The 14,918-nt window shown below is 43.8% G+C and overlaps 1 protein-coding gene and 1 long non-coding RNA gene across 15 annotated transcripts in view; one reads left to right on the forward strand and one right to left on the reverse strand.

Moving 5' to 3' along the window:
- LOC120986099 overlaps positions 1-13,015 on the reverse strand; it is a 28,015-nt gene extending 15,000 nt beyond the window's left edge. Inside the window, exon 1 of the long non-coding RNA XR_005775638.1 lies at positions 12,881-13,015. This is a non-coding gene — a long non-coding RNA (uncharacterized LOC120986099). The remainder of the gene's footprint in view (positions 1-12,880) is intronic.
- The window catches only part of AAK1 (AP2 associated kinase 1), a 112,889-nt gene that overhangs the window by 44,074 nt on the left and 53,897 nt on the right, over positions 1-14,918 (forward strand). For all 14 annotated transcript variants that reach the window (XR_005775636.1, XM_040414437.1, XM_040414436.1 and 11 more), the window contains exons 5-7: positions 10,633-10,754; positions 11,445-11,526; positions 14,461-14,593. Coding sequence is in view for 13 of the 14 variants with exons in the window: in XM_040414437.1 (XP_040270371.1) it covers positions 10,633-10,754; positions 11,445-11,526; positions 14,461-14,593 (337 nt within the window). In the remaining variant the exon portion in view is untranslated. The remainder of the gene's footprint in view (positions 1-10,632; positions 10,755-11,444; positions 11,527-14,460; positions 14,594-14,918) is intronic.

Here is a 14,918-nt window from a genome sequence, read left to right on the forward strand (position 1 = left end):
GTGCACGTACTTAATCCCCTTTTGAGCCCAGTCCTCAAAGCCTTCCAATTTATACACTTCCCATAAGTATGTATTATGCCACAACGGAGTATGTTTAGTACAGCCCTTAATACCCAGCAAGTCTTTACCAGTCCACCACACCTTATGCATAAGCTGGAATGTAGGCAGACTAGGGGAGAATAGTTTAGTTTAAACGCTTGCGCGTCCAGCGCCCACAACCGAGTGTGGTTCACGATAAGCGACCCGATTATGGACCTCCTTGCGTCCTGGTTCAATCCCTGCAAATGTTGGAGCTGCGCAGGCAGAAAATATGTCCAAGGATGCGGCAATGCCACTCCACCTCTGTCCTTAGCAAGCAGCTTATTCAGTTTAATTCTAGATACCCCTTTGCTAAATACGAAGTCTCTAAATGCCCCATCTATCCTTCTAAAGAAGTTCCAGGCAATCCAAACTGGAGCATTGTGCAGAATATACAGCAGTTGGGGCATTATTATCATCTTGCTCAGGTTCGCTCTACCTATCATAGAAATCGGTAGCTTACACCATGCCTCAATTTTATGTTTTATCCTATCCAAAAGGGGTATTAAATTGAGCTCAATATAGTCCTTATAACATCTCTTGTGACCCACACTCCCCAATACTTAAATTTGGCCACCCATAAAATGGGGATATTCACCAGGCTAGATGGGACCTCTCGAGGAATCAAAGAAGCAGCGCTGACTTAGACCAGTTAATGGACAACCCCGAGAGCTCCAAAATTATCTATAATTCTCATTATTGGGGACAAGTGCTCCATTACCAAGTGCTCCATTACAAATATTAAAAGGTCATCAGCATATAAAGCCACTCGTTCCTCTCCCTGCCGATACTTGAACGCCTGAATCTCCTGGGATCCCCTCAAAATGCCCGCCAAAGGTTTTATTGCCACTGCAATAGGGACAATGGGCACCCCTGCCTAGTACCCCTCTCTAATTTAAAGCTATCCGACATGTCATTATTAACTTCAATCCTAGCAGTGGGAGCAGCATACAAAAGTCAGACCCAGGCTATGAAAGACGACCCAAATACCATTTTTTTTTTTAGGACAGCCCATAAGTATCTCCATTCTACGCTATCAAACGCCTTGGCGGCGTCCAATGATAGCACCGCCTTATCAGCTAGATCACCTGGGGCCACCTGGAGATTTAAAAAGTCTTTCCTCAGATTGATAGCGGTGGACTTCGCCGACATAACATAAATCCAGACTGATCCGGGTGCACTACTGACTTGACAACTTGGGACAGCCGTGTCACCAATATCTTGACATCTGACATGAGAGACAGGCCAGTATGACTCAAGCAGTTTATGATCCTTCTCCGGTTTAGGTAAAACCACAATTGTGGATTTATACATGGTGTGGGGTTTTGCTCTGGTAGATAGGGTCAGGGCCGTCTTTAATATTGATTGGACCCTGGGCAAGAATTTGCTTTGGCCCCCTGGATCCCGCCCCCCCACCCCACCCCCCCGCACTTTGCTGTACTAGCTATACAGCAGCACTTACCTGTCACGTCCAGGGCCTCCAGGTGACGTCTCCTCTCTGTCCTCATCTTCTCTGTAGATCTTCTCTCTCATCATCTTCTCTACTCGGTCTGGACAACTTCTCTCAGCCGCCTCGTCTCTGCAGAGTGTGACACACAGACATCTTAGCTTCCTCACATTCTATCATTATCCCCCAACTGGAGTCCCCACAGTGTTATCCTGCTGATTGCTGTGCCCCCCCCCCAGGGGTGTAGCTATAGGGGGTGCAGAGGTAGCAGCCGCTACCGGGCCCAGGAGCATGAAGGCGCCCAAAGACACTTGTGCCGCATAAGATGACACACAAAGCACTGAGGGAAGGGGGGCCCAAGCTGAACTCTTGCACCGGAGCCCATGAGCCTTTAGTTACGCCCCTGCCCCCCCATACCACCAAATACTATCCTGAAGAAACATTACTGCCCCCCATAGTAATAGCTCTCCTCATAGTCCCACCAATAGTAATTCCCTTCTAGAATGCCCTCATTAGTAACACTGCCCCAACCGTGATAATGCTCCTCAACAATGCCCCCAAATTAATAATACCCTCACAGAGTCCCCAGTAGAAATAAGGCCCCCTATTGTTCCCCCAGTGGTAATAAAGCTCCCTACAGACCCCTCAGTAGTAATAAGGCCCCCATAGTGCGCTTAGTAGAAAAAAGGCGGATCTAGAAGACCCTCCTATAGAGCCCCCAGTAGTAATAAGACCGCCTATAATGTCCCCTGGATCTGCAGTGCCCCCTGCAGTTATAATCCTCCCTCCACCATACAGTCCCATGTAAACATCACTCCCTAAGGCTACTTTCACACTTGCGTTCGTGCGGATCTGTCCTGTACTTGTACAGGATGGATCCGCACCGATAATACAAACGAATGCATCCGATTCGTTTGTATTAGATTTGAATTTCTAAGTCCCAATACGGATCCGTCCTGACTTACATTGAAAGTCAATGGGGGACGGATCCGTTTACAATTGCACCATTTTGTTTCAATGCAAAGGGATCCGTCCCCATTTACTTACATTGTAAGTCAGGGCGGATCCAATTGGCTCCGCAAGGCCATGCGGACACAAAAACGCTGCTTGCAGCATTTTGGGGTCCGCCTCCAAAACGGAACGGGGGGCTGTACGGAGCCGAACGAATGCATTCTGAATGGATCCGCATCCATTCAGAATGCATTGGGGTTAAACTGATGCATTTGGGGCTGCTTGTGAGAGCCTTGAAATGGATCTCACAAGCGGATCCCCAAACCCAAGTGTGAACGTAGCCTAAACATGAAGTCCCATGTACATAAACATCATTCCCCCCCACCATCCACATTCAACATACAAACCCATGTAAATAACATCACTCCCTCCCCCAGCCACCTCAAGCACACAGTTCCATGTCAATAACATCCCTCCCTTCAGCCCTAACATACATCCTAGTTAAATAACTACAACTCCCAGCATTGCTCTGCCTCTCCCTTCACTTACCTCTCCAGTCCTCATATACAGACATCAGCATTAGGCTCCTTCTCCTCTTCACTCCGGTCCAATCCTGCACTGGTCACATGATGGTGACATCATCCAGGTCATCCTATCACAGCCTGTTTTGCTGATCACATGACCTGTGATGTCACCACAGGTCCTTCACCTCTTCCCAGTGTATTAGATTCAATTGTATTGCCGTTCTGTGTACGGCAATACAGTTGTATCTAGCAGACAGGCAGGACATTCGGGGCCTGGGACAAAACATCAGGGGCCCAGGCCCTGAATGTTTTAACCTAGCGATGCAGTCACTAGTGAATGGGAGTCGGGAAACTGAGCTCCCTTGGGCCCCCAGGAGCAACTGGGCCCGGGGCAGCTGCCCCTTTTGCCCTGTGGCAAAGACGGCCCTGGATAGGGTAAGCGGATGCAGTGCAGAGGCAGAAGACAAGTTCTTAACAAAAAACTTCAGTGTTTATTCACACTTGAGGCAAATGCACAAAACAATGCGTTACTTTGCAGTTTTGGTAAAGTACATCTTGGTGTTACCTCACACAATTTGGAAAGTTCATATAAGACAAGTCATCTTGATGTCAGTTCTGCCTCCAGCAGTCCACGGCAGGCTTTAGGGGCCCTGTTTTCTCAGCCCTCCAATCTGGCACCAAGCCTCAGATCCCAACACAGATCCTGCTGCTGAGCCCAGCTGCCTATTTAAGGACAGCCAGGTGCTGCAAAAAACCTGGACCGGCAATTAAAATCCAGTCCGATATTTGACCCCACCTGGCTGCAAATCAGCCCAGCAGCACACGCTGGGAGGAAAATACCTGTTTTCCCAGACCATTACCCTCATTGTGTCACAATGGATAGGGGCAACCTACCCACTTCATAAGCTTGTTCATATGCCTCCAACAGGTTAGTTCGCCAATCTTCCCCAAATTCCTTGTACCATTCCAAAGGCAACCCGTCAAGACCGGGAGCTTTCTCGTTTGGCATTGTTCTCACCGCCTGTTATAGTTCTTCTAAAGTAAGAGGAGCATCTAGCCAGTCCCTCTCCTCTGCCGATAAAGCCGGCAGTCCCACCCCATCCAGGAAACCTTCCAGATCCTGTTCTGTGTATGTAACCTTACTTTTATATAGAGCTTCATAAAACCCCTTAAAAATCTCCAATATTCCCTGAACATTATCTAAAGTCCTGCCCTCTTTATTTTGTAAGCACGACACGTTTGTAGACCCCTGTTGAGCCTTAGCCATCATCGTCAGCATATGCCCTGCCTTCTCTCCCTCCTCATAGTATTGCTCTTTTAGAAAAGACCACTTATTAGCAGCCTGTTCCAGGGGTCCCCGTGTCTGAATGGAGTGGTAACGCTCATTGATCCACCCTTCCATTCACTTCTATGGGACTGATGGATAGGTGATAAATAATCTTTATGGGATAATCCCTTTAAAAAACTAAATGGAAGGTAAACTCAGTGCCTTATGATTCATTGTTATTTCTTACTAAGGCAACCCCTTTCTATATGGTCACCATAGAGAATATTATATTTGCTCAAGACCTCCCAAATGAGCCGCAGTGTGACGCCACTCACAATGGCGGACCCGGCCTGTGCATGTATTACATTAACAGGTATTTATGAATAACCGCCATAAATGTCCCCTGTGGTGACTGCTGCATGGGGAGTAGTTGTCAGGCTTGCTGATTCTGGACGCACTGCGAGCAATCGTTTTAGACAAAATCTTTAGAAACATTGCATCTGCTTGTGACTTGGGCTACGTTCACATTTGCTGTGTCGGGGTCTTGTTGCAGTTTCCATAAAAAATTGCCCCGACAAAATGGCTCAGTGTGCCATTTCATCCAGCAAAATGATGGACACAGAACAGAAACCTGGTTGAAATGACTGAAGTACTAAAGCAGATATGAAGGAAGCCTTATAGTCGTATATTGTTGTAGGGTTTTGTGCGTGTCACTAGTGGTACGTTTATATGGACTTTTCTACATATTCTGCTTGGATTGTAGGTGGTACTTCAACCCTAGCACTTGTTATCTCTGTCGGCCAGGGTCCTCTCAGTCACTCGTCTTCCAGTAGTTATTTTTTTTGCCATCCTAATTCCCTTTATTTACGGCTTCTAAACTTGGAAAGCTGTCACCCCAGCGGGAGATTAACAGGTCCTATCCGTGGTGGATTAATACATTAATCCTTTGCTCTCTAAGTGCTATGGGCTTGGATCAGCTTTCCTGGAATGTGATACTGGCGTTGCGGTTTCGTTTCCTATTGACTCACTATGGGCCAGTTTTCAGGTCTACCTATTTGTCAGTGACATGAGTAGGACATGGGGTGAATACATAGCGAGTGTATGTAAGCCTCCCATTAGAGCCACGTGTGTAGACATGGATTGTAGCATGCATATATCTACAGGCGACTCATCTTTCATAGGCAGGATGACATTCCAAGGATGTATACGGCATAGAACCAATGCTGATATTTACTACATTAATACTACCATTACAGGCTTCATCTGTTCTTTCCATTACGTATAGTGCTCACTGGTGGTTTTAGGATAAGCAGCATTAATATGGTGAGGAGGGGTGACCACTCTGGGAGATGATATGGAATGTCCTTGTGGGATCAGCCTCCGTAGATGATGTTCATGGATATGCATATCTTCTATAATGGCGCTGGATGCTGCCGTATAAAGTACCATCAGCATATTGGGCTGTGACACTGACAGCCCTACCCTAGCAAGGAGCTAAGACTGGTTGGCACATTTAGGATTTAGGTGTGGATTTGTGCCTACATTTTGCCACCATTACAACTCACTGGGGTATCATATGTGCCGTTGCCATGCTCTGGAGAAATTATGAACCTCCCTCAAGTCCTGACTTAGGCCTCTCAGCCAGGTAAGCCAGAACTCTCTGCTCTGTGCTGATGAGCTGTCTGCAGGTGAGGTGCTGGCTTATTTAATATTCAAGTCATGTCTCAAGGCCTATTTAAAGGGTCTAACATTGACTTCTAGGATAGCTGCCTTACATCTGGTGGCATCAGAGGCAGAGCTTGTTAAGAGCTCATTTGCATCCCTTCCCAGAATTCCAGAGGAGCATGTATGGCCTATAAGTCTCCTCACGCCGATTAAGGCGCTCTCTCCCCAAGGAGAGATAATACCTCGCAAATCTGGAAAAATTATGCATGGCTTTTTGTCCGTGGCATGAAAAAAAATCATCGGTATGTGCATTCTTGTGAATTTTGCACAGAGAAGCTGCAAAGCGGCTCCATAGATCGACAACTGATCCTGACGTAGGTAAAGGAAGAGGTAAAAAGATACAGAAGAGAATGTCTCTTTGCAAGCTATGTAGACAATGCGTTAATCTTTTCTTTCTGCATTCAGTTGCCTTCATATACGTACATTTACTGTGACAGATGTGGTTTCCCGCCTGGTGAATAAGTGCTTATCCTTGGCAGTGAAATGCTGTCTCATTATAAAGGTGGATGCCACATCTCCAAATAGACATAAACAGATCAATAGTTAAAGGTGCCTGGGGAGCAAAGAACTATGTAAGGAAAAGGACGCTGGAGGGCACCGAGGTTTATTACAACCATACCACACCATCGTCTTTGGCTCTGCACATAGTGATGCAAAACATGGCTGACATAAATGTAAATGGCTCTGGGATAGAGGTAGAGACCAAGTGAAGGCCCTGAGGTGGAGGGATAGAGACCAAATGGAGATTATGAGGTAGGGGATAGAGACTAAATGAAGGGTCTGTGGGTCGGGAGCGAGACCTAGTGAAGGCTCTGGGACGAGTGTAAAAGACTGAATGGAGGCTCGGTGAGTGAGGGGAGGTTCTGTGGGTGGAGGGAATAGAGGTCAAGTGGAGGCCCTTTTGGTGGGGGGAGGTTGTGTGTGTTGGGAAAGAGAGCCCGGAGGATGCACAGAGTATATACTGAGCAGACCCTGAGAGTGGGTCATACAGATCTAGGAGACATGAAAGGCTTTGAGGTAGAACAACTTGTGATGTTTCTACAGTCCTCATTAAATTCATACAATAATTTATCATTATTTGGTCAGCAAGTCGAATCTGAAGCACCCGCTGCCGGTATTTATTTAAAATATTACATCCTACGAAAGGTGCCCCAGCCCTCATCAGCAGGCCTCTGGGAACTGATGTATGAGCTTATAGGTTTCTAGTTTAGCAGTATTAATTAAAAGTTTTTAATGTGTCCTGATTATTCTGTATGTTTTGCTTTTCAATTTGCATATTATACATAATAAAATAATTTGTATAATTTGTTAGAAAAGGCTAGTTATTAATGGAAGCATTACTTTTGTGATTAGGCGCCTAATTACTTGCTACTACGTGATTATCACAAAGTACAATTAGTCTGTTAGCGGTTCCGTCAATACGAAGGTAATGGAAAGCCCACACTAATCGTGTCAGGTACACGTTAAATGAGGTTCTAGTATAGATAAAGTAGCAGGAAACCTGCCGGTAATTATCTTGAATGGAAGTTGCTTGGTGAAAAAACAGCACGGTCAGTGGCGGTAATTGAGGAGGCAATGCAGGCGTTCTACAAAAACAAGTTAAAGACAAATCTGTCAATGAATTCTAAGTATTTATGTAGACAAACAGGCTCTGTGCTACAACTGTATTCATAGGAGTAAGCGTGCCCTTATATACAAGTTGAAAGTCTGCCATGAAGGTAGAAACATGTGAGTGAAAACCGCCAAATAGTACGCAGAACACTTGGGGTATTTTCAGCTGTTAGTTGACAGTGGTTGTCTGCGCTTGGGGATGTAGAACAGAGTTAGGGCTTGTGCACACGACCATATGTATTTTGCGGGACGCAAAAAAAACGGATCCACAAAAAATACAGATGACGTCCATGTGCATTCCGTATTTTGCAGAACGGAACAGTTCTATTCTTGTCCATAATGCGGACAGTAATAAGACAAGTTCTATATTTCTGTGGAACGGACGTTCGAAAACATAATGCACACAGAGTAACTTTCGGTTTTTTTGCGGACCCATTGAAATAGATGGTTCCGTATACGGTCCGCAAAAAAAAATGGAACGGACACAGAAAGAAAATGCGTTTGAGTGCATGAGCCCTTAAGTGAAAACATGTTTGTAGAGAGGTCACGTTGTGTATTCACCATGGGCTGTGGTTTCAGCTGTGAGAGAATTACGTGGAATAAATTTGAGGTAATTTAGTTTTCAAGGCACATTAAACATGAATGTTTGTTTGGATCACATCTAGTGGTCTGAGTTAATGCGTGCTTAAAGGTTATGAACGCCTTCAGGGGCATTTTTATAATTGCATTTTTCTCATTTTGGGTTAAAATCATTTTTTCAATTGGTCTTTTAAAAAATATGTTCAGCAGTTCTTGTGTTTTTACATTTCAGTCTTGCTTCTGGTTTCACACTCAACCCCTCAGGATGCTGCTCTGACGGCTCGAACATCAGCTGTCCTCCAGGGTCATCTCATAGGATCAATCACAGTTGCACCACCTGCTACTTTGCATAGTACCCGCCTCTAAAGCATCCTAGGGCAGCGCTATAGACCGCCCATCTGGGACGGTAATGTCACCGGGCTCACTGCAAGACGGACGTCTCCTCCTAGCATAGTGATGTGAAGCCTAGTGCGTCCCTGGCAGCAAACATACCGACCTTGCCCTGCGCGATGCAGCTCAATACAAGGGGGGGCATCGGAAATGCTCAGATGCTCCACTAATACATAGTAAAAGAATAGATTATATCCGGGGTCAGCTCTGAATCCAGACAACCCCTTTAAACACAATACCACATCCTGTGCTCAGATGCATCACATTTTACCTTCTGCTTGTAGTACGGCCTGTTCTTGGAACATTTTTCATATCCTAGTTAATGAGTAGTTGGAACTAATAATTTGGAGTACACACTTTTTATTTTGCAAAGATAGTTCTAAGTGTTAAGTTTACCTTCTGTTACTTTCTTTTTTTTTTACTTGTATTTTTTCATCGCAGTTAGAATCTCCGCTGCCTTCTTCTGGGCTTGAACAAACTTGAAATATGGCCAACAAAGTGATGCATCTTTTTTCCTCTAAGATTGCTCTTACAGTGCTCCAGACTAAAAAAAATACCTAGTAGCCATTGGCTCCTGAACTGAAAAATTTAGGAGCCAAATCAAATTTGTTAGTCGCCAAATCGAAAGCGAATCAAAATTTTGGTATCGTGACAACGCTACGCCGATCAGATCGGCGTAGGGCTGTTTCGATACCAAAATTTTGATTCGCTTTCGTCACCATAAATACCGCGCAAAAAAATAAAATAAAAAAGCCGCGTGCATTTCGCATTTTTGAAACGTTCGGCCCATAATAGAACAGTCCTATCCTATTTTTTGGGGTGACTAAAAAATGGCGAATGCTCACCGCATAGGAGATATTTTTTAATAATTTAATAGTTTGGACTTTTCGGACGCAGCGCTATGTAATTATGTTCCTTTATTTATTATTTATATATTTTATATGTAAAATTGGGAAAGTGGGATTTAAACTTAATATTTTAGGGTACTTCCACACTAGCGTTTTTCATTTCCGGCATAGAGTTCCGTCCTAGGGGCTCTATACCAGAAAATAACTGATCAGGCATATCCCCATGCATTCTGAATGGAGAGCAATCCGTTCAGGATGCATCAGGATGTCTTCAGTTCAGTCATTTTGACTGATCAGGCAAAAGATAAAACTGCAGCATGCTACGGTTTTATCTCCGGCGAAAAAAACTGAAGATTTGCCTGAATGCCGGATCCGGCATTTTTGCCCATAGGAATGTGTTAGTGCCAGATCCGGCATTCAAAATACCGGAATGCACCCGAACTGAATCCGGACCCATTCACTTCTATGGGGCTGTGCACATGAGCGGTGATTTTCACGCATCACTTGTGTGTTGCGTGAAAATCGCAGCATGCTGAAAAGTCACAGATTGTGGCGCGAATAACCTTTGCGCTGCAATCTGCAACGGGTATACCCCAAAAAGTGGCATATATCTGTTTGGAAATTACCCCCATAGTGTATTTCTCATAGACTCCAGTGCTTCTAATGATTGCTATTCCCTATGGGAACTAAAATAAAAAAAAAGGAGAAAATGCTTTTTACAAAAATACAAATATTTTAGTAACATATGCAATTTTATTTTTAAGGGACACCTGTCAGAAACTGGTATTTTTCAGTTCAGTAGTCAGTTTTTTTTTTAAAGAATTGTAGGTATACTGTAGTATAGTATACCATTGAAAATGATACATATACAAAATATTGCTGTTATCATATTGATAGGGATCCCATTTTTATTTTACTGCTGCTGTGAGGTGATGTTATCTGTTAGCATAATATTAGACTAGTAGAATTAGGATACCAGTATGGCAGCTCTGTTGTTCTCCTGATAAAGATGTCGACAGAAGAGCATTGCACTAATGTTCTGATTGCGCCACGCATCCCTTTTTCCTCCCTGACTGCAGTAATTCATATGATTGAGAAAGTCAAGCGAGGCTGTTTGGATTATTAGCACAGCAAACCAAATAAAGTTGAAGAGTCAGCACAAGAAGTTCTCACAGATAGTCATGGGTTATTATTATTTTTTCATATCTGCAGGTGGAGAATATCCTGCTACATGATCGTGGTCACTATGTGCTGTGTGACTTTGGGAGTGCAACAAATAAATGTCAGAATCCTCAGACTGAAGGTGTCACTGCAGTGGAGGACGAGATTAAAAAGTAAGTAGGATGCTGTATCGGACGTCATCTTACATAATGGAATTGCACTATGAAAGTAAAGGCAGCCTTTACTCATGGGTCAGCACTTGTACAGTATATTCTTCCCCCAAATCCCCCCCCTAAAAATCCTGAATATTAGGAAATGGGTGTATGTGATCACTGTAATATTTTACATTGCAAAGTAAACCTTTGGTGTAAAAGTTCCAGTGTGACATATAGGTGGATTCAGAATATCCACTCTTTCCCATGGGCTGATCTGCAAAAAGAGCAGGCTTTTCCAGGGTAGCTGTGCCAAGTTTTCATTCACACACGGCAGAACAGTTGTAGGCATTTTTGGGTCTTTCCCATACATCTGAAGGAGCCCTATTCGCATACACAGAAGAGATTTTTGGTTGCAGTAATTTCTGCAACAAATCTGTTGCGTGCAAACATTACCCGGAGGAAAGTGAAACGTTCCAAAAAGCCTATGAAAGTCAGAGAGCGTCCACTGTGCTTAATGGTCCATCGCTGTCCTCCAGACAGAGAGCTCCATTTTGTGCAACAGCTTCATACTTTGCTCATAGTTGACAACTGCTTTAATGAAGATCTGCCATGTCTTGAAAAGCTGACAACCTTGTAGGTTTAATCCAAAATACGTTCTATGTGTGAGAGCTTTGGGTTTATGGAGTTTAACCAGTTTCTTTCTTCCAGGTACACCACGCTTTCTTATCGGGCACCAGAGATGGTAAACCTCTACAGTGGCAAAGTCATCACTGCCAAGGCGGACATTTGGGTGCGTCAGTTCAACTTTAAAAGCTATACGGGAGAGGGTTTTCCATTTACTTTAGTTATGGTACCCTGGTCATATTTTGGCAACCCGCTGCACAGGGGGTTGTTTTTGCCAGCCCTCCATCATTAGTCGGTAGGAATGAAATTGTGGCATTGACTTCAAGATAGAAAACTGAAGTCTGTGCCCTTCCATCCGCTGTGGAAGACTACAACTTCTAACCTGCTAGGCATTAAAGTGTACCCGCAATTATAAACAAGTTTTCAGCTTAAAGGGAATCTGTCATGTGGATATTTGATTGTATATAATTAGTTAGATTATAATCATTAACTACTAAAAAGTGCCTTAGATGTATTCACTTACTGGTGTGACAGATGGTTATCTCATAATATACACACAAAGATGCTGAATGCTAATGAGCTGATTTGAGTCCAGCGTGATGTCAGTGAGTCCAGCGTATATTTAATTCAGAGCTATAGCCACTCCCCTGCCCACCTGCTGCTGATTCATATGGAAAAAAACTGTCAATCGGCAGCAGGTGGGCGGGGAGAGTCAGGAGCTCATGAATATTCATGACTCATCATTATCAGCTAGAGCTTTTCAATACAAGATGTTGGCAGATTGACTGGGTCAATTAAAGAAAGTGACCCAGCATTTTGAAGAGAATCAGTCACTTATTTATGCTGCCCTTAGTTAGGACACCATAAAACTGGTGACAGGTTCCCTTCAAGCGAAGTACTGGCTCTCCTTAATGAGACCAACACTGTATGGATAGTGCTCCATGGGAAAAATAATATGCAGAAAGGTATCTCCCAAGGAAAAAGAACTTGGTAGTGCCACCTTGGGGAAGTGGCTCCCTGTGAGTCAAAATACAACTTTTAACAATCCTTGGCATATAACAAGGGAAAATTCCAAGCCAGATATCCATCTGTAGACAGCTGTTTCCGAGTGCTTGCTCCTCATCAGTATGGAGTAGGATTCTGGCTGGCTGGGTGCAATGTCTTGGATGCAGCATAAGCAAGGTACTGGCCACTTCTTCCACAAGGTGGGATCAGTGAAACGGTTCTCTTTCCTTGGGAGATGCCTCTTTGCAAACAGGTTTTCAGAAATGAACAGTACAGGTGAAAATAAGAAATCTCAAACTGCTTTCCTCCTTTTTCCTTTCACTCAGCTTCTTATCTCTATTAGCTCCTGATCTCACCCTCCAGCTTCACACACACAAGTCTATTGAGAGAGGATGAGGGATGAGGAGGCTGGTTTTAGCTAGTAAGTGACTTATTATCTAAGTGGTAGAGCCTTATCTCACTAGATATAGTAGAGTCAAAAGGGCTAAGTGTAGCAGAGCTTAGGCTTGTATTACACCAGCAGATTATCTGATCAATATCTGTCCAATCGGACCAATAGTTGCTGTGTATAACAAAAGATCTGAGTGTGTAATTGGCCATCTGACCAATGATTGGTCAGGAAAGCTGTTAGATAATCTGTTGGTGTAATACAGGCCTAAGAAACTGCTTTTTGTGCATAATCTGTTATCCAGCAGCCTCCTCCTCACTGTCCTCTCTGCATAGCATTTTTCTTTAATAAGATATATTATAAAGTTTCTTAAATTCATCTGCGCTCTTCATTTATGGAAAGCTGTTTTATAACTGGAGTTGCGCTTTAAGTGTACAAGCTTTTCTTGTGGTTTTTCAAGTCAAGTGTTGTTTTAATGTCTCAAATTAATGTGGTTTCCATTGATTCCTTTTATTTTGAGAGTGTAGAGCAGTTCTGTGTTCCGGATGTAATTTGCCGCTCAATATACGGAAAATGGTCGTATGACTCACTCCTCCACAGGACCTTCTGACTGTTCAATGACAGGACACCATGTGTCTGAATCTGAATCCTGCTCATTGATTTTCTCTACCAGATATAGTAGTAGGTTCAGAATAGATCAGTGTAGTAAAGGAGAATAAATGCACGGTACCCACTGTATATTTATTCAATAGTTTTCCAAGACAACCATCGACACAATCCTACTTGGTGTACAGGCTTAAAGTGTTACACGGTGTTACGTGGTTCCTCATGATGCGAAACGGCTGTCGTGCTAGATCCGATGTTCAGAACTCTCTGCAAGCCTGTACACCAAGTGGGATTGTGACAGTGGTTGTATTGGAAGACCATTGAATAGAGGTACTGTTTTTTTTTTGTTTTTTTATGGTGAGTGCCGTGCGTTTGTTCTTTGCTACACACATTACTGGATCTTCTATATACTCAGCACCATGAACGGGAGAATAGTACCTGCACTGGGACTTGTTCTACCGATCGTATGTGGTAGAGGGTGTAGTGTCGACCTCTACCTTGATAGATCAGAATAGATTAGTGAATTGCTGACAAAGCAGTAAGCTTTTTGAGAATTCATCTCTTTAGGCACTGATCCTGGTCATTGCTTGGCAATTCGTTTAAAGCTGATGCATGTTCGCTGGGGATTTAACAGCCGGAACCCCCAGTGATCCTAAGAACTTGGGGGCCCCGAGACGTCTGTGTGAATGGAGTGGTGGGGGGCATGTGTGACCACCACTCCATTCACTTCTGTGGGACTGCCTAGTACTATATCTCCATGGGACACCCTATTCTTGTATGAAAACTGGGGATCCGACCCCCAGCATTCACGTTTTATCTCTTGACATTTGGGGATAAGCCCTTTCTGACACTTTTTGTTATAGTTTGCGCACTATGGAAGCAGTTCAGTCCTTTGGCCATTACTGTTGTTTTTTAGGGCTTGTGTGGGTTTCCCCTGCGTACATGGTTTTGTTCTATATTACAAAAATATACTCCTACATTAATTATTATTACCAAGATAGGGGAATTAGATTGTGAGCTCCAGTAGGGTGACAATCTGTGTACAGTGCGTGGAATGTGTAATACATAATGTGAACTAATGCTGATAATCTTGTCTGACAGGCCCTGGGATGTCTGCTCTACAAGCTATGCTTCTTCACGCTGCCCTTTGGGGAGAGTCAGGTCTCCATCTGTGATGGGAATTTTACCATTCCTGACAACTCCCGGTACTCCCAGGACATGCACTGCCTCATCAGTAAGTGTGTGGTGGATTAATATGAGGAGACAAAGATGCTATTCATTGTTTTATTGGTATTGGACTCGCACGCTCAGGAGGGAGAAGTCTTACAGTCTCACATCAAGCTGAGAATTGCAACAATTTAATTCATTTAATTGCAAAAACTTGAGCCGTTGTTCAGTAACATAATTCTCTTTCCATATGACCGACCACAGTATCCTTATACTTTTCAGTCCATTGTTATGTAACATAATTGGTAAAATCTTCTGCATTTTTCATCACGAAAAGGAGAAACGTGTAAGCCTTCTTAAAGGGGCATTTCTATTACTTTCTGATCGGTGGG

The sequence above is a fragment of the Bufo bufo genome, chromosome 1, assembly GCF_905171765.1.
Source record: "Bufo bufo chromosome 1, aBufBuf1.1, whole genome shotgun sequence".
Classification (NCBI taxonomy): Eukaryota; Metazoa; Chordata; class Amphibia; order Anura; family Bufonidae; genus Bufo; species Bufo bufo.